The sequence below is a fragment of the Martes martes genome (assembly GCF_963455335.1).
Source record: "Martes martes genome assembly, chromosome: 10".
Taxonomy (NCBI): domain Eukaryota; kingdom Metazoa; phylum Chordata; class Mammalia; order Carnivora; family Mustelidae; genus Martes; species Martes martes.
Genome location: NC_137898.1, coordinates 36,426,834 through 36,451,801, shown reverse-complemented (window position 1 = coordinate 36,451,801; position 24,968 = coordinate 36,426,834). Strand labels below are relative to the sequence as shown.

The 24,968-nt window shown below is 36.0% G+C and overlaps 2 protein-coding genes across 4 annotated transcripts in view; one reads left to right on the top strand and one right to left on the bottom strand.

The window, feature by feature from the left end:
- The window catches only part of ANO3 (anoctamin 3), a gene marked incomplete at its 5' end in the record, with an annotated part of 271,220 nt that overhangs the window by 196,605 nt on the left and 49,647 nt on the right, over positions 1–24,968 (top strand). For both annotated transcript variants that reach the window (XM_080815458.1, XM_080815459.1), the window contains one exon: positions 952–1,012. In XM_080815458.1, coding sequence (XP_080671584.1) covers positions 952–1,012 — 61 coding nt within the window. The remainder of the gene's footprint in view (positions 1–951; positions 1,013–24,968) is intronic.
- On the bottom strand, positions 281–13,679 carry MUC15 (mucin 15, cell surface associated). 2 transcript variants are annotated; one of them, XM_080815460.1, is made up of 4 exons: positions 13,466–13,672; positions 6,539–7,269; positions 4,317–4,466; positions 281–2,398 (listed from the first exon to the last, which is right to left on the bottom strand). In XM_080815460.1, the coding sequence occupies exons 2-4, from the start codon at positions 7,230–7,232 to the stop codon at positions 2,238–2,240; spliced, it is 1,005 nt and encodes a 334-aa protein (XP_080671586.1). In that variant the 5' UTR covers positions 7,233–7,269; positions 13,466–13,672; the 3' UTR covers positions 281–2,237. The 2 variants fall into 2 exon arrangements, with proteins under 2 accessions (XP_080671586.1, XP_080671587.1); XM_080815461.1 differs by lacking the exon at positions 281–2,398 and adding an exon at positions 3,534–3,634 and having other exon boundaries at positions 13,466–13,679.

Genomic DNA, 24,968 nt, shown 5'->3' with positions numbered 1-24,968 from the left:
AAATACACATTGGTATTGTTTTAATGGCCTCAATGACTGTAGACTGTGCAAAGAGGACACCATTGTATTCCCATTTTCCTTTAAATAGTGTTCTTTAGCCCCTCATTGGCCTTTCTCTGCTATGAGGATAGTGTACCTGTTTTCCCTATAGTCTCTATGGCACATATATATATAACCGCAAAACATATATTACCTTGGCTGTATTGGTTTATTATCCCTCACTATAAATATAAAATATATAGAGAATGAGGGCATTATGCAAATGAAAGGAAGCAAAGGTAAGTTGAATTTATAATTTATTAAAATCAAACAATCCTTGCAACCCTGAATATTGTATTCAGTAGCATCATATAACTGTACACTGATCTTTATAAAAATTCAGATAATGTCTGATTCAAAAAAACACTTGGGCCATATCCTAATGTTTAATGATATATGAAACTTCTTGAAAAAAGTTGTAGCCACTATTGGGCCCATGACACATTCTGATAGATGTCAAAAAGTAGGGCAAGCACTGTGATACCTTCCTATTGAGAGTGCCAGTACCAGCTCACTGCTGGAATTCTGCATGTTGTAGTTACAACTTACCCAGTCCTGGAAATTTTGCTGACAGGAAGTGCAACTAGGTATGCCTCAACTGAAAAGCTAAAATTAGTCTGACGATCATGGCCCACAGTACTTCCTCAGGGTGCTAGAACCCCTTTTCAGCAGAAATGAAGGTGAAGTCGGAAGAAGAAAATAGGGAAAATGTTGACTCCTCACCTCTCCCCAGGAAAAAATCACACGGAACAGTTGCAGGACTCATGAAAGGATCACACATCTTGTATTTACAGACCATAAAATAATGTGATTCCATTTGGAAAAAAAATCATAGAACTTAAATGTACACTGTAACCACTAGATTACTATAATCAGTATGTGATTAATATTTTTGCTTCATTTTCCATTAAGGTGACATATTTGTTTGACAATGGAGGGACAGTCTTCTTTGCTATTTTTATGGCAATATGGGGTAAGTATATTCTTCTGTTACTTAATTGCTTGTCCTTGTTTTCTGAGGCTGTTGTGTTTCTTCACATACATACATACATACACACACACACACACCCCCTGTGTATCAATTCAACAATGAAATCTCTTGCTTTGTTTGTTCACTTCACACATTCATGGCTTCTTTGAGAATTTAACACTTCTGCTAATCCTCTAGTTCCTAAAGCCTTGACCTTTCTATACTGAGGAGTGTGTTTTTCCTGCTGAAAGCTGGTGGTAATTATAAAAAAAAAAAAACTGGAGCATACTAGAATCCAAATTTAAAACACTTGTACTTCTGCGTATAGAAGAGATGCTCAGAAAATGCTTCGTTTGCATAATATTTCTATGTGTCTATTTTTTAACGTTACACTTTACACACTTAGAGAGAATCTATTCCATGTATGATTAAGCAATAATATCTAATACATAATAAATCTTGTTCTTATTTAACATCTTAAAACGGTAAAAATTATGTACAGGTATATGTTTTGGCTGAGTTTTATCACCATGTTTCTCATTGACTCTTTAAAGCACCCAATTAATTGAGTCCTAAAAGAAATCAGATATGTTAAGATTCCTCACCCTTTGAAGAGAACTGATGCCATTCCTGGTTAAGAGTCAGCTTCCCTACCATTGCCCTCTTGAACGCAAAGTCATTGTCAGCTTGGCCATTCAAGGGGCTGACCATGTATGTGCTGAGACAGGAAAGTAAAACGTTCTACAATACAAGTCTCTCACTCCCATTACCTTAATTTCCCTAGGAGCAGAAACTCCGTATACTCTCTAAGTCAAAATTTTAAAAAATTTTCCTTCAAGAAATTGTCCTAATTTTCCTCCAAGAAAATGCCAATCCTGATGCATGCAATTAGGACAACAGGGTTAGTTAAATTATCAGGCAGGGCAAGCATCGTGAACCCTTTTAGTTTTACCTGATTCCCACAAACGTTTCCCACTAAGAGTAAAATAGACCAAAATACGAATTAAGGTTACTCAATAGATGATTCTGTACAGCCAAAAATGGTAAGAAAGGAAACCTTTTAGATGATTTATCCTCTAAGTTTCTGCTACTAGTATCATACTTTTATAGTTCTCCTTGGCACAGCCACATGACAGTGATCTTGCTTCAGCTTTTGGAAGATGGGCTTGTGAAAAAAGACTAGGGTGTAGGCGATCATTTGCCGTCAGAAGCCTTCTTCCCTTTCCTTTTATACTGAGGTACGAAGTTGAGGTATGTCATCCATAGGGATGCCGTCCCGTGCATTTTCTTGGCCTGCTGGCACAGATGAATCATTCACAGTGGAGTTGTAATAACTAGAATTCCCAAAACTCGCATCATAAGGTTCTGGTGCATTGTCTAATCGCAGAACTAAAAAAGTAATAAAAAAAATTATTTTTTGGTGGCAGTCTGGAAGATGCATGCTTGGGCATCTGCCAGACTATAGGAATTGTTCTAGATTAGTAAGTAGATACAACTTTCATATGGACTTTGCAGATACTGGTTTTGAAGTTTTAAATAAGTATATACTTTTCATGACACATTACTTTCTAAGACTAAGAGAACAGTTTAACTTCTAAAATAATTTTACTACTAGTAAACCAAAAATAAAGGAACTAAGGGAGAAATCATAATAAAAGTAGAGTGGTACTTTGTATGAAGAAGGACAGACAGACATATGTCTCATTGACTTTTGAGTTCAGGGCCTTGAATTTTTACTTCAGAAGAGTATTAATTTTAAATCAGTGTCATTATTTTTCTAAGTCTCTCAATATCTTTATGGTTGAGCCAGGGAAGATGGAGATGGAAGAAAACTATTTGTAAAACCTTGTATTTCTTTGTGATAGATCCTAGTTATCATGCACTTGGCATTCTCTGATTAATGATATGAGATTATTTTTTACTTTTTCAATGAACAGCCAATTTTTACATCCTTAATGATCTTGAATTTATTTTCAAAGAAAACTTGGTATGTGCTAGGTATCTTTAAGTACTAAGGCAGTGACTAATTACTAATCAGATTAGTGACTTAACTTTAATTATTAATTAATTTAATTTATTATTATTTAATTTAATTTAATTTATTATTATTTTATTTAATTTTAATTATTCAGTTAGGTATTCCTATGTCCTATGTATTCTTTACCCCTTCTGTTTGCAGACTGGGTGCCCAGTAACCTTACGGACATGGGGGAGGTTTCTCAAAGCTGTCTTGAGGGAGGAAAGTAGGTGTTGTGATTGAGTTATTCCATTATGCCTTGATCACAACATCTTAGACTGTATCAATTTGACAGACTGAGCTTTTGCATGTGATTACAGGTAAACCTGGGGTTAAAAGAGAAAGTTTGGAAACCCCTGTTGTTTGAAATCCTATCCTTTAGTTTTGAAAAGTACCACTTCTTATTTTATATGGCTTCCTAGAAGCCCCCCAAATAGAATTCAGTTAAATTTACAGTTAATGGATTTGGTTCTGAAGATGAACAGTATGTCAGTCATGCTCTGAACTTAGTAAAATCAACAAGACTTTATTGACAGGATGTACCGGGGCATTTAACTATTTTTTATGGTGGCAAGAGTCCTTTGTAGAACAGAAAACATTTTTTTCCCCTGAAATATTAAAAAAAAGACAAGTCAATTATTTGAATTGTTTCTTTTCTGTTCTAATCAGTATTACATTAAGAAGAAATCCAGTTCTTTATTCTTAGCAGACACATTTCTCATTTTAGATCTTAACAGTTGGTCTTTTCTATCCCATGAGTGAAAAATGCCTCCGTTATTGTGATTTTATGTACCCAAATATACAACTGTTTATAGATTCTGTTTTAGAGACTCATTAAGACAGTTGATTGAGGGCTACTGCATCTGTATAAACTTCAGAAGAACTGCAGATTGGAATAAGCCATTGTTCAAATTACTGCTGCCACGAGATCCAACAATGGCAGAAAATGTGGCTGTGCAGTTACTTGCTAACGGCACTGACCCTTTTTCCCTCAATGGCATACCATTCTCTTCCAATTCCATAGACGTGTTTTAGGTTCTGGGATTTGGTTTATTTAAAACTGATTGTGATGCAATGATCCACAGCTCCATATAGTTTTAAAATTCCACCCACAGGCCCATAATTATTTTGGTTATGTTTTTTGAGAAACAGAGAGTAGATCAGAATAAATCTTTCGTCTGTTTCTGTCATACGAAACTCCAGATCCCTTCTAGATAAGGTAGTGAACTTTAGCATCCTCATTTAATTAAATCCACAGTGTGCAGGTGAGGTTCTGAAAGTTGTTTTTACCTGGTTCGTTTCTGTCATCGTAAAGTCGCCGATGGGAAAATGAATCCGTTTTCCTTTTTCCACACAGCAAGTAGCCAACAAGACTAAGCAATGAAGCACCCAGAATAGCACCTAAAATGGCCCCAAATACTACTCCTGTATTTTTATTTTCTAGAGAACAAAGAAAAAATAATTAACAGATAAAGAAATAGAAAATAATTTTTCAAAGAAGAGAGATATGTACATTGGACTTTCTTTCTAACAAAGAATGTTTAAACAATATTGGGTTTTTAAAAATTAGGTAATAGTGATATGTTTGTGTATTTTGTGAAGTACTGAGTATTTGGGATATATTGGCAAATATACCTCCTTATAAAACCATACTTCAAATTTTTAATTATGTTTAAATACTTCTTATTTTTATAACTGTCTCTCATTCCTTTTTTAAAAGCAATAGTACTGAAGTGCCATGTGTATGCTCCATTAAGATCTAATTTCTATGTTGAGTGCTATATTGCTTTTAATCAACTCTGAATCTCTAATGAACGTTGATGAAATGAACTTTGGTCTGTTTCTATAATAACTGTAAAGTAAAAAGCTAATGGAAGTAAGTGGGTAATAGGAAATGAATCCATAAAACCCCAACTGAAAAGGCACTATAAGGGAAAAGCAGTATATCCTAATACACGACATTTCCAGATGCAATAAATAGACCAAAGCAAGATGTTTGCAATGTCTTGCACATTGAGAACAGATGTGTAGGTCTGAGTTTAAGGGACCCCAAAATTTTACTCTATCTCCCTTTTTACTAAGTACCTTATTTGAAGCCTGAGTTTGTTATTAACAAACTATGCAATTCTCCCTGAACTCATATTTAGTTTTTAAAAAAAAATTCATGAGAATGTTATTAAGTGGGCAAGGAGTCTTATAAAGTGTATAATTCTATATTAAAATCCATTTATAAAAACATTAACCTACACACTAGAAACTTACAGCAAAATTACTACTAAAATAAAAGCAAAACAAGGTTAGCCAATTTTTTTTTGATTAAAGAGCACTGGTGGGCATAAGTACTCAGTATTCTTAGTATGTATATTGAGTTTAGAGAGACAAAAGAAAGAGAATATTTATTAAAAATCTTTCCAAAAAAAAAAAAATCTTTCCAATGTAGGGGCACCTGGGTGGTTTAGTCAGTTAAGCATCTAACTCTTGGTTACAGCTCAGATCACGTTCTCACTTTCATGAGATCAAGCCCCATGTGGGGCTCCATGCTGGGTGTGGTGCTGCTTAAGATTCTCTTTCCTTCTTCCCTGCCACGCCCCACCGCCCCGTTCCCTCTATCTCAAAAAAACAAAACAAAACAAAACAAAAACAAAACTTCCTGGTGTAGTATCAGAGTGTGTATGAATGAAAGGATGTGTTAAAATTATAGCTAAAATGAAAATATATGTACATACAATCTATTAGCTGCAGTGCTATTATAAAGCCTGGATTTCAGAATTTAAAACTTCTCCTATACACTACAACTTTCAAGTAGGAATTTGTATGTATGATTTAGTGTTTACATCACTAATATAATCTGGAAGTAAGTTTTATTTGGAATCATTGAATTCATGGGAGGAAAAGGCGTATTTTTTTAAAATTTCAGGGAAAGGCAAATACCATATGATTTAACTCATATGTGGAATTTAAGAAACAATTTTTTATGTTATTCATTAGGTACTAAACTAAGAATTCAGGAGGATTTATTTTGTTGAGTTTACTGACTTATTTTTTTAAAAAATCAGTGTTCTGTTTTCCTATGATTGCTATGTGATATCAGATAATTTATAAATTCATTTATTTCATTCAGTTTTCACATACATATATTTCTAAAGTTCAGTTGCGTATTGTTCCTAAAAGCATGGGGCATTTCAGGCAGTTTCAGGCAGTTTTCAGTGAAAATCGTTGCCCAGTATCTCAAAATTGTACTGCTACCTCAACCTAATAACCTACCTCTAATTTTGTCCCGCTGTCTCATCATGTTCCCATACGTAATGACTACTGTATGCTGACTAAAGCCTGAAAATCCCTTTATTATTTCCACTGAATATCATGGTTGCCCCTCGAAAGTGTGAACCACCTGTGCTGCTGTAGTCTTTTTTTTTTTTTTTTCAATGTGGTACATTCTTTAGATGCAATCTGTATGACTTAGTTCAGATTCAATTTCACACAAAAGGAAAGTTAAATCCATTTATATTTACCTTCTTGGGGGTCTGATGTATTGGAGAAGATTTTTGAATTATTGGTAAACTTTAAGGTGGGCTGTAGAGTTGTTGTTTCTCGGTAGGGGGTAAACCCTATGAAGCTATCATTGGATGTGGTGAGCCATTCATCTGGTTTTGTTACCATGGGAGTCACAGATGTGATGTTTGGTGCCGTAGGGAGGATGCTAACTGAAATGGAACTGTTGTCAGGAGTTTTTATGGTATCACTGGCTGAAGACCAAGTGAACTTTTCTGAAGATATAGCAGATGTAGCTTTGGGAGGTGCTGAAACTGGAAGAGGATTTTCATTTGCTATGGATGAGTTCCAAGACAATTTAGAAACAGAGCTATGGATCAGAGGATGGCTTGTGGGAGATGTAGGCATGGGTCTTGGATTCCTAGAAAAGTTGTTCGTTGATGAATTACTGAAGACGTCTGTTGTTCCATGGTGTTTATTTAATGGGTCCCAAAGAGAGGAATTACTTGCCTCAGGATTGGAAGTTTCTCTATTTTCTTTATCTGAGCTTAAATTTCTATCACTTTCCAAAGGAACAGATTCATTTTCCATTGTTTTTGAGCCTGCTGCAATGCTTTGTGTTGTGTTTCTCTCTAGACTTTCTTTCCCATGGCTTCCAATTAATAGTAAATTAAACAAATTTGAAATCAATAGAATTTTGGCTGAGGTCAACATTGTAGCGTTTTTTGGTATTGGTGTTATTAAGGGGAATCTGAAAAAAAGCAAATAATAAGCATCTGAATTATTAAATGACATAGTGTTTTTTTTAAAGGATCTACATCTTCAAAGTAAACATCTAGAGATATAATACTGAATTGATAATGTCATACTCTTTATTCCAAAAGTTAGTATTCTTTGGATTATATACTAAACCTAGAGTGAGTTCTATTTTCTATATAATATTTATTTCTTCTTTCTTCTAAGGAAATGCCATGCAAAAACTTTGTCAAGCCACATACCACTATTCCACTATTTCAAAGATCATTTATCTTGGGACAAATTGAAATATTTATATATATTTGAGATATTATATATGGATTGCTAAGTAAAATGTTGTAAATATAGAACATGTAGACCTGGCTGATTTCTTTAACATATTTAAGAAAATATGGTTTTTATAAAGATATGATTTGGAATGTTTATTATGAAAATGAAGTTACTGATTATACTCTAAACATACCACTTTAAAACGAATCAGTTGGGACTTCCACTTAAAAACATTTTATTAGTACCTCATTTGAGTTATTTGAATTTTAAATTAATATGCCTTTTTCACAATACTTTTCATGATGCCCTTCTTCCTACTAATCAAAATTAGGGAAAATCAGGAAGACTCTCAGATTTCAGGATAATCTTTCCTTGTGTGCCCTTATTATATAAATGAAACATCTGGCTGGGAGCATGTGTAGAAAAAATGACATAGTTAGATAGTAGCAAAGTTGAGGTTGAAACCCTGGTCCAGACCTTCAATCCAAGCATTATCATTCTGCTTCTGAAATGTGGAAGTACCATAATTCATTGATAGGAGGATATGGGGAAAAGATCTTAAAATTAGATTTATATTAAAATTCTGACTTCTATTATAAATAACCTGAGAAAAATAATCAACATAATAAGCAGTTACTTTATTCATCATTGTAATCATACTGAAATCGCAATGTTCTGAAGACTAAATGAAATTATATAGATAGAAGTACTTGAATCAATACCTGGCCTGAAGTAAGCAGCTAGTAGACATTAACTTCCATTTTTTATTATGAAAATATAATAATATTCCTGTAAGTGCCTTACATCTCGGAAAGTTTGCAATATCATCTCACTTGATCCTAACAATGATCCCTTGTGTCAAAAAAAATAGATAAATAAATAACTTGCATATTCTTATTTTGCAAAGGAAGAAACCGGTTCAGAGTGGCTAGGAGACAGCTAATGAAAGGAAGAGAATGACTGAAATCCAACTCTACTGACTTCAACCTAGTTAGATGCTAAAATTTGAAAGGCTAATTGAATTTAAATAAAAAAATAAAATTTGAAATATCTTTAATATAAAAAATATTCTTTTTAAAATGTTAGACTATTTCTTCCCAAACAATAAAGTCTGATAACTGATTTCCTCTTCTTTGAATTGGATCTTAGAGCTTATTTTTCACTAAAAGCCTCCAGGATGACCAAGGTAAGAAAAGGAAGGATGTGCACCTGATATTTTTAAGGTCCAGTATTACGTAGCATTTCTTAAAAGCTCTCCCAGAAATGCTTACAGTTATGGCCAACCTTAATTTTTCATTAGGGTCTGAGGAGCCTCTAAATACGTCCTCTGATTTTCTTTTGGATTTAAGTGCCTCCTTCCTGCTAAATGATATCTTACATAGCGGTACAACTTAAATATATTTATAATACGTCCTGATACGTATTTTTCTTTCAGTTATTAATCCATACCTGTGGATTCCTAAGGCTTTCAAAATGTAATATCTTCCATGCCCTCCGCTTATCACTTAAATAACTTCTACTTAAAAGGCAAGGCAGGGGTGCCTTGGTGACTCAATGGTTAGATGTCTGACCCATGGTTTTGGCTGTCCGGCTCCACTCTAAGTAGAAGTCTCCTTGAAGGTTCTCTCCCTCTGCCCCTCCCCGCCCCCTAAAATAAATAAACCTACTGGAAGCAGACTCTGTATACTCCTGATACTCTGCTTCCTGATCTGGTAGGAATTACATAGGTATTTGTATTTGTGATACTGTCTGTTTATATTTCATTCACTTTTCTGTGATAGCCAAGAATATGGATTTAGATCCTAAAAATTGTTAACATCATTGGAAAACATATTACTGCTCTGCTTTTATTAAATCAGATGTTTCACACGTTTTCTCATTTAGTTCTTACCAAAAACAAACCAACAATGAGGAAGGAATTATCAATCCTGTTTTACACATAATTAAATGGGGCATTAAAAATGTAAACAATGGGGGGAGTCTGCGTGGCCCAGTTGGTTAAGCCTTCTACCCTTGTTTTCGGCTCAGCTCATGGTATCAGCGTCGTGAGATGGAGCCCCATGTGGGGCTCTGCACTCAGTGTAGGGTCTGCTTCGGATGCTCTCTCCTTGTCCTTCTGCCCCTCCCCCACCTCTCTCTAAAATAAATAAATTAATTGAAAAGAAAAGTGTCAAGGACACAGAGTAGTGACAGAGATAGGGTTAGGATTCAAACCTCGGCATTAAAGCTAGTCATCACCATCTGTGTAACAGAAGTTACAAAGGAATATAAGAAATTGGTTACAAAGAAATATAGAATTCAGCTGCTTTTTAGAACTTCTTCCCACCAACATTTTTTTTAGCACAGCTTCTCCAAATTTTATTATTTTACTCAAAGCAGTTTATAATACCAGTATTTTAAACACTGGAAAAATAGGGCCTTCTACCTAAAGTACCCCTCAAAGACACTAAATACCTTTTTATCCTAATTTAAGAAAACCCCCAAAATTACCTCTCTGATTCTAGGTAGACCCCTTTGGCATGTAGTTTACAAATTAACAAAAGTTATCCCCAGGACCTCCAGTTCACCAACACATTATTAAACTGATACCTCACCCAGCACATTTAAAATACAATTCAGTTTAGTTTAAAAATACTTCATGCATCTTTTCAGAAAAATCTTTCTCCTGTGAACTCTGTCAAGTTCATAGCAAACATTATAGCCCTTTTCATTATTTAATTCCAGTGGTCTCATTAAATTTATGAATTGTCATTAGTCACCCATTTAATCATTATTATACATTTTGATTTGCATTCCCTTTGTGGTTATTTTCTCTTCCTAATGAAGTGGTCACCAGAAGGGGAAAAAAATAGGCCTTAGCTGTTCTAGTTTTCTCATGTTACGAGAGGAACGTGGTATTGAGCTTTCAGTCCCTTCCCGTAATGAGAATCCACGTATCAAGAGTCAGCAAAGTGAGTTTTGTTGTTCCTGATTCACTTTGTAACATTGAACCACCAATGGGATCTCTCTACCCTTCACCCAGCTTTTGATTGTAACTTGAAAACCTAAGGTATTAATACCCCAAATGAGCCAAGCGTTCTGTTACTGCCTATAATTTATCTCCAGGGAAAAGAGAAAGATGGGAGAGAGGGATCATGTGTGTTGTGAAAAACATTTGCAGTTTATTCCAAAAATAATATGGTTATGTGTACGGCTCTTGTGAGAATTGGTTTATTCCTGCTACCCTGGCCTGACAGTGGAGGATAACTTTGCTTCTGCTCCTTAGCTTCCAAGAGAAACAGGTTACACCTCTCCGCTCAGGTCCCTTCATCTTAAAGGGATAGAAGCAAAGGGAAATTGAAACCATCAGTTATTCAGAACCCCAGCCCTGGACTTTTGCTGGACAAGGACTAGGAAATTTGGGTTAAATTCAGCCCTATTCTGAATTGAACGCAGTGTAAGCCCCAAAGGCTAATGGAGTTAGTACAGAAGCGCTGAAGGGCAATAAAAAAAAAAAAAAAAAAAATCTGTGCTCTTTCTCTTTGCACTTTCCTCTCAGCTCTCTCCATCTCCAGAGTTTAAGTATTTAAAGTGTGTTGTATACTCATTGTGTAAATTTATGCTGGATGATGGTTGGCAAGCTTGTGTGTGCCCAAGTTCATCTGTCAGCCAGGTGCACTGTGGAGGCAGACAGAAGTGGGACCAAAGAAAAAGTATGATTGTAGAAAGAGAGTAAATCAAGAGAACCTGGTAGCATCGTTTCCCCTCCTGTTCTTTTTGCCCTTTTTGTCCCCAAGGTGGAAATTTGAGAGAGGAAATTTGAGGGTGTAGAGCATAGGAACAGAGCTAAGATCATTACAAACTTGAAAAACTTCTAAGATTAGAATTATTATGAAGGGAACAGAAAAAAAGGATTTCCACTCATTTTATGATATTTTAAACACAGATCCTAAACCTTTCTGTATATATTGAACTATTTTTATTATTTGTAGTATTTAACAAATTTTAAAATATACTTTCAAAGGGTGTGAGTTGCACTATTTTTTTTTTAAATAATTGCTCTATGAAGAGCAAATGAACACAGTTTTCTCCTCTGTTTTTGGTGTTGACACTAAAAAGTGGTTTCACATTATGACTTTTGTCGGGAAGACTGTAGAAAGTGGTCAGAGAAACACAACAACCCTGGCCATTAAGGGAAGCAAGTCCAGACTCTCCTCATAATTTTGCTTCCCCTTAAATGCATGGAGTCATTATTCTGCCCAGCCTTCTTGTTATAACTGAGTCATACCCATTTTATATCAAGTTTTAAAAATAAGGAGGTACCCTGGTTTGTTTCAGGTAATCAACCTATGCAAGGGAAGAGAAATGCTAGTTATTGGCTAGTCAAACAAAATCCAAGCTTTTAAATTATAACATTAGTTCAGTGCACTGAGGGGTACTATAAAAACATGTTTCTGCAGCAAAATAACTAAAAAGAACATAGAATGTGCTACTTCTCTCTTAGTTGCTTTTGCTTGTTTTTTTTATTATAGATCTCAGGCTACAGGTTAATACAGATGGGTTTTGTTTTTCTTTGTCATAGGAAATTCAGTCTGACATTAGCCTATATCCCAGGCAGACCGTGGGTGTTACTCTTGAGTGGCCTTTACAATCTTGAACAGTATATTGCTTTTCCTAAATGAAAGAACTGTAATAAATGAGGACATAATGAACTATGCTTCTAGAAATGCCTCTTTTAATAAGAGGGTTTTGAAAGGATGAGAACACTTAGAAGCCAGAAAGGAGGATTGTACCTGAGGAACGCAGGCATATCATTTCGCTTTTATTTGACTTAAAAAGAAAGGAAAGACAAGGCTTTCTTTCAGGGGGAAAAAAAATTTTAGTTGCGAACATAATTCTCATTAAAAGACGGGTATGCAGGAATTCAGGAAAAATATATAGAATGTCATATTCCCTGCTAATTTGAGCATTGTTAGTCATAATCTTCAGTACTGAAATAATTAGGTGGAAGAGTATCAAGCTTAGAAAGAAAAACCGTCTGCAGAATATTCTAGACCTAGACTCCCAAGCATGGAGTTTTCAGCCTTCTATTATATTTCACTATTTGTAGAAAATGCCTCATTGGATAAAATAGAAAGTGCCAAACAGTAAATCAACATCCATTTAATTAAAGGAGCTTTACCTCGTTACAAACTGAAAATAATTTTAAGAAACATGATCCACACCTTCATTCCATAAGATGTATGTGTTTCATAGCAACTGACTTGGCCTTTCAGATTTCCATTGAGCGCCAGATGTACACACATACCACACTAAGTGAAATAGTTACATACACAACATTTTGTCAATTTTTTGATTAATAAAATCTTTGGAAGAGATGTACAGAAGCTGGTAATTCATTGTATTCAAAGATTGTTTTCCAAAAACTGTCATATTCTAATACTTTTGCAAAATTCTTAAAGCCTAAAAGTATAATTTAAATCTAAATAATCAATTCATATTAATGCCATTTCCACTTTAAACATTGTGAAACTTAGATACTAAGATCTGACTTAAGGCAACTCTCTCTTGTAGTCATGTACATTTTAAGTAAGGTTTTTATTTAACTCTCCAGCTGGTTTCATCATCGAGCAAATTTGGCAGTAATTCCCAAGCTAAGCTAAGTCACTTAGTGCAAATGCTCATTTTGTAGGTAATTACTTAATGAAACAACTACCTGTTTTTATAAGGGTCTCCGTAGCTACTTGCCAGACAGTCCTGTCAAAAAGCTGAGCCTACTTTGATTCTCTTTGGCAAATAAAAGAGAGCCAGAGACAGAGAGAGAAGGAGAAAGGGAAAGAGAGGACGAAAAAGGGAGAGAGAGAGAGAGAGAGAAAAAGAGAGAAGGGAGGGAGAGAGAGCGAGAGCGAGCTGGGATCCTAGGTAACCCAGTCCACACTCACCTTCAGGTTCTGGAGGTATTTACAAACAGGAACTGAAATACCACAGACAGCTGTCCTGGCTGGAATGAGTCTGCCGAGCATTAGAGAAAGCAGATGGGTTAAGTATGACAATGTCCCACTGAGCAGGAGGGTGTCAGAGAAACAAAATTAGGTGGAGCTGGCCAAATCTTTCTTGTGTAATAGAGCACCCAAGAACCTGACTGACCTGCTTCTCAGCTGTCAGCGTGAAGATATCACCTCATTCAGACCTTAAAAAAAAAAAAAAGAAAGAAAAGTCCAACCCTCCAGGTTTCATAGGTTGATCGTTTTGACTTTGGGGCAGGCTAGTTCTCTTGAGCAGTGGAAGAACAAGTGGCATCCATTTCCTGCCCTAAATGGGAAAAAAAAAAAGGACAAAGACTTTGGTAATGTTCCCTGGCGTATCCAGAATTTCTGGCACATGCTGGATTCGCCCTTTGCAGGTGAGGAAACCAAAATGACTCACGCCCTGCACCTGTTACTCCGTGTGAGCCCCATGTTATTCTACATCATCAAAAAAACCTGTCTTTCCCCTAGTAGGATGCCCTTTGTGTACCAAAAACTGAATGGAGAAAACACAGTGGTGAGGGGTCTTGTCTGCAGTCCAGTGAAATCAATTTTATAGAAAGTCACACGTCACACAAAGTGAATTAATGTGTATTGGCCTCCTTGAGAAAGCTGCAGAGGGTTCAGTTAGAAATAATCACCAGGATTGAGAGGGGCTTTCTTGCTGATTTTCAGGAGTTTGGGGAGTTACTAGGACCTGTGTGAGAATGGCCACATGATCCGGAGTAATCCTGAGAGCCTTCTCAGTTAAGTAGTTTCCATCCCATGTTCTCTTTGCTTTTACTCTCAGTTTAGAAGCTAGAGAGTTTCACAAGTGCCCAGGTAATGCCTGATTAAATACTGGAGTTGAATAACAACCTGGCAGGCTTCCTTCACTTCCTTCCATGGCTTATGAAAGGGAGCAGAGTGAAACTGCACTTTCTGGGATATTCTGCACAGCAGTATTTGGGGGCTGGAGCCAAGGCCCGTTGAGCTCAGTACGTCTGAGGCACACACTTAGTTTCTGTTGTGCAAGGAGATAGCTTCCAGCTGCTGGGAGAGAAAATGAAACTTTAGCTAATGTACAGGACCTTCAAATTGAATGTAAAGAATCTGCCCAGTTAATTGGCTCCAGGAAAGAACAAGGTAATGTGTGGTTTTAAATGTTCTGAGGTCCAAGGGCCTTTTCAGAGTATAATTAGAAATTAAGCCAACCCCTAAAAATGTTTACTCAAAGGATATGTCATCTGTATCTGCACTGGTATGAAGAAAAGCAAGTTGAATTTAATCAAACAACTGGTTGCTGAGCAATGGCTTCATAGAATTCAATTGGTTACTTTCAGGTTAGTCAGTTACTAGGAAAAATTCCAACTGACAAAATATTTTTTGTCTACTTAGAGATCTGAACATGACTTGGCAGGGTTGGGTGTGCCATGCCCTTAGGGATTTTCCTAGATATGTGTATGAATATCATTACCACTTTCTGACTTGACTATGGTAATTATGGCCTCTGCCAGGCATGGAAATTACAAGGTACTGTTGCTACAATTCTCTTCTTTCACTGTGTAGGAGACTAATCTTATCTCCCATGAACCCCTTTTCTGGAGACTCTACCTGTGGCCTCAGACTCCCCTTCATCATTGCCCTCCTGACAACCATAACCAATTGGTTAGAAATGACCCTAGAGATAAACCCTATTTATCCTCCCTGTCTTGAGCACATCTGGAAGTAAAGTCATAAAATAAGAAGTATTCATGCATTTAATGCCACAGTGGTTACTTAGCCCACTTACTTTTGATCACAAATCTTTGTGAAATCACCTGAGTTGGAATTAAAAAGTAATTTATTGGGGTGCCTGGGTGGCTCACTGGGTTAAACATCTGCCTTCAGCTCAGGTCATGATTCCAGGGTACTGGGATCAAGCCCCATATCAGCGTCTCTGCTCAGTGGAGAACCTGCTTCTCCCTCTCCCTCTGCCTGCTGCCCCCACTGCTTGTGCTCCCTCTCTCCGTCAAATACATAAATAAAATCTTAAAAAAAAAAAAAAAGAAGTAATTTCTTGCCAAACAAACAAGCCTCAGTGAGATACATTCCCAAGTATATACCATGTTCTAGGTAATATCAATCCCGTATTGGCCCTTGTTTCTCCAAAGTAACTCAACAATAAGGGACAACTAGCTGGCAATTTAGTCAGCCAGGCTAGCTGAGATGACACATGGTACAATGCCTGCCTAACTATTTTGTACTTACCTATGATGGTACCTTTCATCGGGCCCTCTCTAATTGCTTTACACCTATCAAGTCTCATAATACTTATTGGAAGAAACAGTAATTTCTCTTTGTCTGAAATGGTGGAACTGACAACAAGTGGAGTTACCAGAACATGAAGTTACATTATCGTCACTGATGGATTTGAAAATACAACCAGAATGTAACTTGGGACCGTGCCTCAAGTAAAATTAAAACATTGTTCTGGATCCAAAATGGTATCCCTTGTATACAAATCCTATAGTGTCACGTGCCTGATGCCGATGCTGGTGATCGGGAATTTGTTTGCCATGGATCAAAATCCATTAATAGCAGGGTCTGAGTCTGAAACACGATATAAATTGAATTCATGTTTTATCTCCCCGCAGGAGCATGGGCACTTTAAGAAACAAATATTTGATTAATAATAAAGCAAATAACATGGTTATATTATTTGAGGATAATTTAATGATATTCTTCAGGAATACAATAAAATTGATAACTGGAAAATTTCCTTATGGTTGATAACATTTGTTTCAGTATGCTGTGAGAAGAGAAATAGAGTATTCTCATGAGTGCCAACCATTGTTTAACATACCTTATCTTTTTTCCAAAGTCACGTGGTATTATAATATGGTCTTCTTCATTTAACAATAACTTTATAAAAAGGTTAAGTGCTCCATTTTGTTGCTAAAGACATTCTACAACAATGTCCTTTGTTAAGTACAAGTTGCGACATAGCATTTACATGTATGCAGGTGTGCATGCTTGGATGCATACCTACATAAAATGGGGAGTTAAGGAAGGTTGTAAAAACCTGATTTAATAAAACGTGATAAAGGGACGCCTGGGTGGCTCAGTTGGTTAAGCAGCTGCCTTCGGCTCAGGTCATGATCCCAGCGTCCTGGGATCGAGTCCCGCATGGGGCTCCTTGCTCAGCAGGGAGCCTGCTTCTCCCTCTGCCTCTGCCTGTCTCTCTGTCTGCCTGTGCTCACTCTCTCTGACAAATAAATAAAATCTTAAAAATAAAAAAAAAAATAAAAAAAAAATAAAACGTGATAAATCACATACAAACTTTAATTCAGCTGTAGTTCAGAGAAGCAAACAATGTAACTATAACAAAACATGTCGCATTCCTATCTACACATTATGTGAAGATGTTTGCTTTGTAAATATCCTCATAAAGACAAAGGATTAACATAGAGTTGTTGCTGAAACCTCTCACTATAGCAGGAAGTAACACGTATCCATGGATACCTGAACCAACTGAAAAACAGTCAAAAAGCCCATTGGTATCCTTAAGAGAGGTGTTTTTAATAAAAATATTAAACTTCATGTTTAATATCTGTTAAATTTTGGCATAAATTTTCTTGTTTTGTTAATAATAATGACAGCTCAATCCAGATTTTTAAAAAGACCCTCATGGTCAAAGAAATTTTAAAAATTATTTTAATTTCTTATGACTAAAATTAAAATTAATTTTAATTTCTTATGACTAGTGTTATTTTCTAAATTTTTTTTGTTAGCAGTAGGAGAAGATAAATACTTTCAGACAAAATATAAAGGATATAATTCTGAGGTAGAAACAATAAAAGCAGAAGTAGATTTAAAGATAAAATGAAACAACTTAAATTTTACAATAGTAAGATCTTATAGCAAGTGTATTTTAAAGGGATATGAGTTAAGTATAAAAGACTGATATGAAAGTTTTATTTTAAAATGTCAGTTTTTTGTAATGTGCTGGAAATCATATCTTTGACAAATATTTACATATATGATAAAAAAGAAATTTTGGATGTTCTTATAAAATTATACAAAAGGATAAACAATTTTACAAAGTGATTTTAAAGTTTATACTAAAATTTTGAAGACCACTGATTCTAAATGATGCTTAAGCTTCAAGCTGTTCATAGATTCAGAATATTTTATTGGGCATTTTTCTGTGCTAATTAGGTCCTGACACTATAGGAGTTCCCTACGCCTTTTTATCTCCCCTTCCAATTCCATCAAGGAGGGGTGAGGGGGAAAGAGTCAGAGAGTGGGAATATTGCTAAAAGGTGATGGAGACATTTTGAAAGCAAACACTATTTTCCTCAGAGCATTACCATTGCAGGCATGGTCACACTCTGCATATGTTAGCAGAATAACTTTGTTAGCATAGGATAGCCCAATCAAATTTTTATTCAATGTCAGAACTCTGGGGGCTCTTCTTCTGGCTGGTACCACAGGCTCATTATCAACTAGAGAACAGTGGGAATGGAGGAAAGGCTCAGGCTATCAACTCACAATTTTCTTGTTGAATCCTACCTTTGCCACTTACTGGTTTCATAACCTTGCCTAATCACTATCCCATTTCCAGTGTGTTCTCATTTGTAAAACAGCAAAAGTGACACCTACCTTCTAGTCACCTGTGGGGAGTCAATGAGATAAGGTAGATAAACACTTGGTAGGGCTCAATAACTATAATTATATGATAACTATAGTAATTTTTGTTTAGAGATGGTAGAAATTAAAGTCTCAGCATCAATGGGAACAGAAGTTGAGATGAGTCCAACCAAGCATGGAAACACTTATATTAAATTACTTTGAGTTTGTGTCTATACCTTGGCACATAGTAGTTGCTCAATAAATAATAACTGAGTTTAAAATGAAATAATTCAGGGCACCTGGTTGGCTCAGTCAGTTGGCCTTTGGCTCAAGTTATGATCCCAGGGTCCCGGGATCCAGCCCCATGTCAGGCACCCTGCTAAGCAGGAAACCTGCTTCTCCCTCTCCCATTCCCCCTGCTTATGCTTTCTCTTTTTCTCTCTGTCAAATAAATAAATAAAGATCTTAAAAAAAAAAAAAAGAAAGAAAGAAAAATGAAATGGTTCTTCTCCAATTTTATTTTTTTTTCCTGACAGAGAGGCTTTCCCTAGTCATCCTTATAAAAACTACAACCCTGCTTTCTTGACCTGTTTTAATTTTCTTCCCCCACATTATTTTATTGGCAGCATTTATAGTCACTTAACGTACTTTTACATTATTTTTGTTGTTTATTATCTGTTCCTGTACGGAAAGCTCATGAAAGCAAACATTTTGGTCTTCTTTCTTAATTGCTTTATCTTAAGAATTAGACTAATTCCTTGCACAGACTAAATGCTTAGGTGAATTAGTGAGTAAGTACATAAACAAATAAATATAATTAACAATAATAACCCCCCAAAAGTGAGAATACTAAGTATAAGACATCTGCAAGCTCACGTTTCTTCTACCTACAATTTTCTTCTAATTGTTGGCTCTTTCAGATATGAGATCAACCTTTTTTCCCACTTAAAGATATCTCTTAAGTATCTTTGTATGATTGTACATGTACATCACTGAGCAATTTCCTATAGCAGGTAATAAGAGATGGGGGCTAGTTTACTAGAAGAGTTGATTTAACTATGAATTCATAAATCTTCTGTTGTAACAGGCGAGAGTGTAGACACTACTGCACACAAGTGTTGGTAAGTGGGTACGTGTGGTTTGGGGGATAATTTCTCCTGAACACTTTGTTTTTAATGGTGACGTAGACAGCAAAATTGCACCTAAGAGTGATAAGACTGTATGTACTGGTTGTTAAACGAGAAAAGAGAAGGTATTACAGCATGGCACAAGTCTTCTCAAATCATTATTTAAAACAAATCAACTCACCCAGTATACCTGTCTTTTTCTTCAGTGATGTTGGTGTGCGTGGGGACAGATGGACAGTAGATGGATTGTTGTTTTTAACTAGGGTCATTTTCAGACTCTGAGTTTATGACAAACTGAGATAAGAGGTAGAGGTCTGAGGGTGTATGCAGGTGGGTAAATATAATGGCAGACCATTAGAATCTTAAAGAAGAAAGTGAGGGCTCCAGGAGAGGAAAGGACAGTCAAAATATTATGGGACTGAGGATTGAAAAATCTTGATCAAAGGTCAGTGGATTGAAAATATGGGTCAAGGAGTTATTGGAATTGGAGTTTATAGGGAATGAGCTAGAAGGATAGAGGTGATAACTGGAGATTGATCAAAAGTATGCTGTGGGAGTACATGAATGAAATAGACAAGGAAAATACAACAACTTTGAAGATAGAACCAAGGCCCTGGAAAGATTATCTGTGTGTGTTGCAGTTTCAAAGAATTATTTTAGAAATCATGTTGAAAAGAGTTACACTAAGCCAAGAGTTTAAATATATTAAGACAAGCTAGGGAAGTGTCCCCAGGGATTGTTACGTAACTTCCACTAACACAGGTAGTAGGAAATATGGATTGATAATGTCGGACCCAAATCTGTGAATGAGGAGGGGAAGAAATGGTCTTGAAACAGCAGTGAGGAGCAAGAAATTCACCTCCTCATCTCAGTCCCAACTGGTATGGGAGACAAATAGCTATTCGCTGAGAATGCCCTATGGAAATTGTCCCAGGTTTCACTTAGCAGGAGAAGGTGACGGGACATAAGTTACTGTTATGACACTGAGCACAAAAGGATAAAGTGAAAGTATCTCAAAGTGTTGGCAAGGAGTGGGAGCTGGTCACAAAGGTCGTCTGTTTCCCTTAAACTGGAGAATCAGACTTTGAGGGTTAAGGGATGATCTGGAAATCTTGGTCTTCTTGAGATAACTGATATGAACAGAATTAAGGAGCACACTGAGTGAGTTATGATGGACCCAGTTGTGAGGGATAACAGGAGGAAAAGTTATGTGTGTAGGATACAGACATGGAGGCATCTTGCTAAGATGGAGAATTCTGGGCTCCCTCTAGACTCCTGCTCATAGAAGAATTCTGAAGTAAAGCCTCTTATTCCTAACACCCAAAACAACTGCTCAGCCTTGCAAGTGGCAACCTGCTGGAAAATGATACTGTTATCATTAGAAGTACATGATACTCTGTTGTGCAGAAATGCCTACAGCAGATTCATTCCTGTATGATGGAATATACCATTATGCAAGTTTCCTTCTTTTAGAGCCCCGATTTTGTTACAAAGTGTAATCTCTCTAGATGACTACTGCTCAGTTTATCAACTATGCAATTTATTTTTATAGGGACTTAATGAAGTTACAAGGAGGCATAAATATAATAAAATGGCAAAACTAGTACATGGAAAATAGAGCTTATTTTCCATCTTGAGGAAAAGGTTGATTTACTAATGCTTTCTAAAAAATATATTAAAGAAGATAATCAGAAAATTCAGGCATCTCTAATTTGTTTTTTTCTGTCTAGAAAGTTAGAAGAGCTAAATAATAATAAATAATAACCATGGCAGCAACAACACACAGAGTTTGTTTGCTGAGTGTCCTCAGCCCTGAGCCATGACCTTGTAAGGGGCAGAGTGAGGAGAGAATAAGATGCCAAGACTAGGTCTATACACTCTGAAGAAGGTCCTTGATTTGTTTCTTGGCTCAGAACCCAGGGAAGAAGGAAAGGAAACTTATCCATGACCTGAAGGTGATTTTGAAATCAAGTTCATGGACAGCAAATAGCAATGACAAGTGGCTTTCTCATCCATTTAGACTCTAAGCACCTTAAACACTTTGGAGAGAACAATGAAAACATGCTATGTATAACTAAGCTGACAGTTCCTAGAAGCTCTTAGCTGTAGTATAACAAGAAAGAAATTTTTGTACGGAATCAGGACAGAATTCTTAAAGGACACTTAGGATTATTGGAAACCCTCCCTTTGAATGAGTATTTGAAGCCATTAACCCTGCCTTAGCACTCAGAGTGACCTGGGATACACAGTCAAGTTCATCTGGGGCAGGAAAACTTTATTTCTGAACTGTGGTATCATTATCTGTGAAATAGCAATAAAAAAATCGTTTCTTGTACATGGAGCTGTTGTGAGGCTTTAATGAGTAACATGTGTGAAATATTTAGCAGGATGGCTGGCATATATGTGAGTGATACATTACAACTCTTCAAGGGAAGGAGACGCACTATTTTGGAAGCTACAAAAATATGAACAGAAAATGAAGTATGAAAATAACTAAACTGGAGAAAATCACAAGTTTACAAATTTTAAAAATCTCCAAATAAATAAAGTCAAAATCTGGAAAAGTAACAATATTTTAATTAGCTGACTACCATATTTCTGTAATGTTTTTTGTCCTACATTTCTGTCTGTGTTTTATCAAATTGCCTTTTAATATAACATTTAAAAATATTACGGAGAAAGTATAGAAAAGAAATTCAGTCTTTTCTCTTCCTCTAACATGGTTAATTGAAAGTCTTCTTTATTGATAATTTTGAAAAGTTTATTTTAGCCTTATAATTCATTATTGGTAGTGTGCATTTTTAATGTAAATTTGAGAAGATCTCTGGTGCGTTTCACATACCAGTTGAAATTTAATTTTTTTAAAGATTTTGTTTATTATTTGACTGAGGTGGAGGAGGGTCGGAGGGAGAGACCCTCAAGCAGACTCTTCACTGAGCATGAAGCCCAACGTGGGGCTTGATCACATGACCCTTAGATCATGACCTGAGCCAAAATCAAGAGATGGATACTTAACTGACTGAGCCACCCAGATGCCCCAAGAGTTGAAATTTTAAAAATTTTCCATAGAGTAGTTTCTGGCTTTGTACTTCAGATCGTATTTCTCTTGCTTCATCAGTGCTAGACACCCTAGAACATGCCATCTCTCTATACAATCCCTGGCCTGGCTCCTGAGTCTACATATGAAGTAAAAGGAGTTTCCTCAGAATTCATTGCTATATTAAGATAGTTAATAATCACTGAACAACTTGTAGAAGTGTCTGCAGACCACATAAATATATCTTCCTCAATGCAAACTAAATATATCCCCGACTCAACGTTCAGTTAGTCCTTTTTCAAAAACACTCACGACCAGTCTACTGCACAATGTTTGAGGAAGTCAGAGATACTGGCTGTGTGTACAAGGAGCTTTTAGAAACATCAAAATTATGAATATACACAATTCAACCCTTCTTTGACTAAGTAAATATTTGCTTGAATTGTGGACCAAGAAGCATTAAGTTTGCTTCTGCCTGTCTGTCTCTGCAAACTCAGATATAGAGGTCCAGTTAAAAAAAAAAAAAAAGTAATCTTTCAGACAATTAAGTTATAAGCATGTATCAAAATTTTTTTAGAGTTTATCTGCAAAGGAAGTCCTCTAAGAAATCAATGCAAAGATTTCTGTCTTGGTAGAGGCAGGTATAAGAAGAGAGAGTGGTTGGTAATCATTTTTAGACTCCAAACAACAAGGACAACAAAAATGGAAAGATTTATGGTCAAAGAGCTTTAGACTGTTGATTGATTGAGCACTAAGTGGATGAGCAGCCAACCTCCCAGAAGTTCTCAATCTCATTTAGGTCTTTTAGAAATTTGCTTAAAAAAAGAAAAAGAAAGAAAGAAAGAAGGGAGGGAGGAAGGGAGGGAGGGAGTTTCAGGAAAGAAAGGAAAGGAGAGGGGAGGGGAGGGGAGGGGAGGGGAGGGGAGGAAGAGAAGAAAGGAAGAAAGATTGTTAAACATTTCATCTGTGGTGCTAATTTCTTCCCAGAAAGAAGTTGCAAATTATATAGCTTGAAAACTTCTATCCCAAACCATGTTTGGAGTGATTTTTCCTTTGGCACAGAAAAAGGTCAGCATTTGGATCTAGATTTGAATTTCAGCCAAATATCTTTCTCAAGTAACTTAACCTCTAAGAGCTCCAATATACTTATCAACTGAATGACATTAATAACCTTGTATTTACCTGGATTTTTGTGGAAATGACATTGGTTGATTTAAAAATAGCTAGCACAAAGTCTGGGACCTTGTAAGTGTTCAATCAATGCTGATTCTCTTCTTCCTCTTTGGGGATATGAGGCAACTCATTTTCACTTTTTTGTATGCTCTCTATAGGAATAGACAAATATGCTCTCAAAAACAACAAGTTTTGAATTGAATTATTTACTCTAGCAGTAATTTTACAGTCTTAAATACAAAAGAGGAAAAGGACAATATAAATCATTTGCTAGGTTATGGACAAAAGAAAGTATGTGGAAACTGACCAAGACTGAATTTGTGAATCAATTGAAATATAAATAAGTGACAATAGCTTTATTTTTCCTGCAGGAAGATATACAATATGTTTAAACTTTATAAAGTATATTTTGTATTGTATATCCCTTGTGCAGTAGAAACCCGGCACTTTGTCTGTATAAAGTTTCCTTTGTATAACAACTAACAGAATGTTGAAAAAATTGGTTATTGTAGTTTATTATACTATTAAAATGAATTAAGCATAATTAGACCACTTACAAACTGTACCTCACTTAATTCATTCAATGCCCCTGTGAGGATGATTTTACTATTGTCACTGTTCTTGTTATGTAGACATTTATCCAAGGCATTTGTCACACAGTTAGAAAAGTGTATAGGCAGCTTCCAAACCCAGAACATTCCTACTCCAAACCATATTCTTTCTCCAGCACTACATTGCCTTTCCTAGATGTTTTTTTGAGGATCACTGTAATTTGCTCAAGAAGATAAATTTTACGATATTGATGCTAAAAGCAAAGTTGGTCCTTTTTTTATGGTGACTGTCATTCACCTGTGGTGCCAAGTACCATTCTATTTGAACTGTACCCAGTTCCAGAAGGATGCTTATAAGGTGAAAAGGCAAATATTTAACAATGTTTAGAACTCTGGCCCTGGCTGGTCAGAATGAACACAGACCTTAGTTCTGGAGCACTTTGCTGGAGGCCACGATCTGTTTCAGGGGTGAACTGGAAGATATCCTGTCCTGGTGAAGCTTTTCTGGGAAGGACAGACCAGTGCATGAGGAGTGTGAGGCAAGTCACGGGCTCATTTATGAGTTTGCTTTTCATTTTTTCAGTCATAACTTAACAACCACTATGGCCGTACCTTTGAGTGTCAGCAACAAATCAGCCATAAATAGACTGTTCAAGAGAAATACCTTGGATGGAATTATCAAAATTATAATTATAGTTCCTTATCAATGGTGAGATTGTACATAACTTTCAGTTTCTTCTTTGCAGTTGTAATTCATTCATTCAACATATATTTATTGAAAGCTTCCTACAGAGCAGGCATTCCTGGACCCTTGTATTTCAAAAGTGAATCAGACAAGGTGTCCTTCTAGTTATTTTTGCTGCTCTTTCTACATTTGTCATCAGAAAATGTTCAACAGAATTAAGAGATGTTAAGTGTGTCAAATAGCTGAGTGGTAA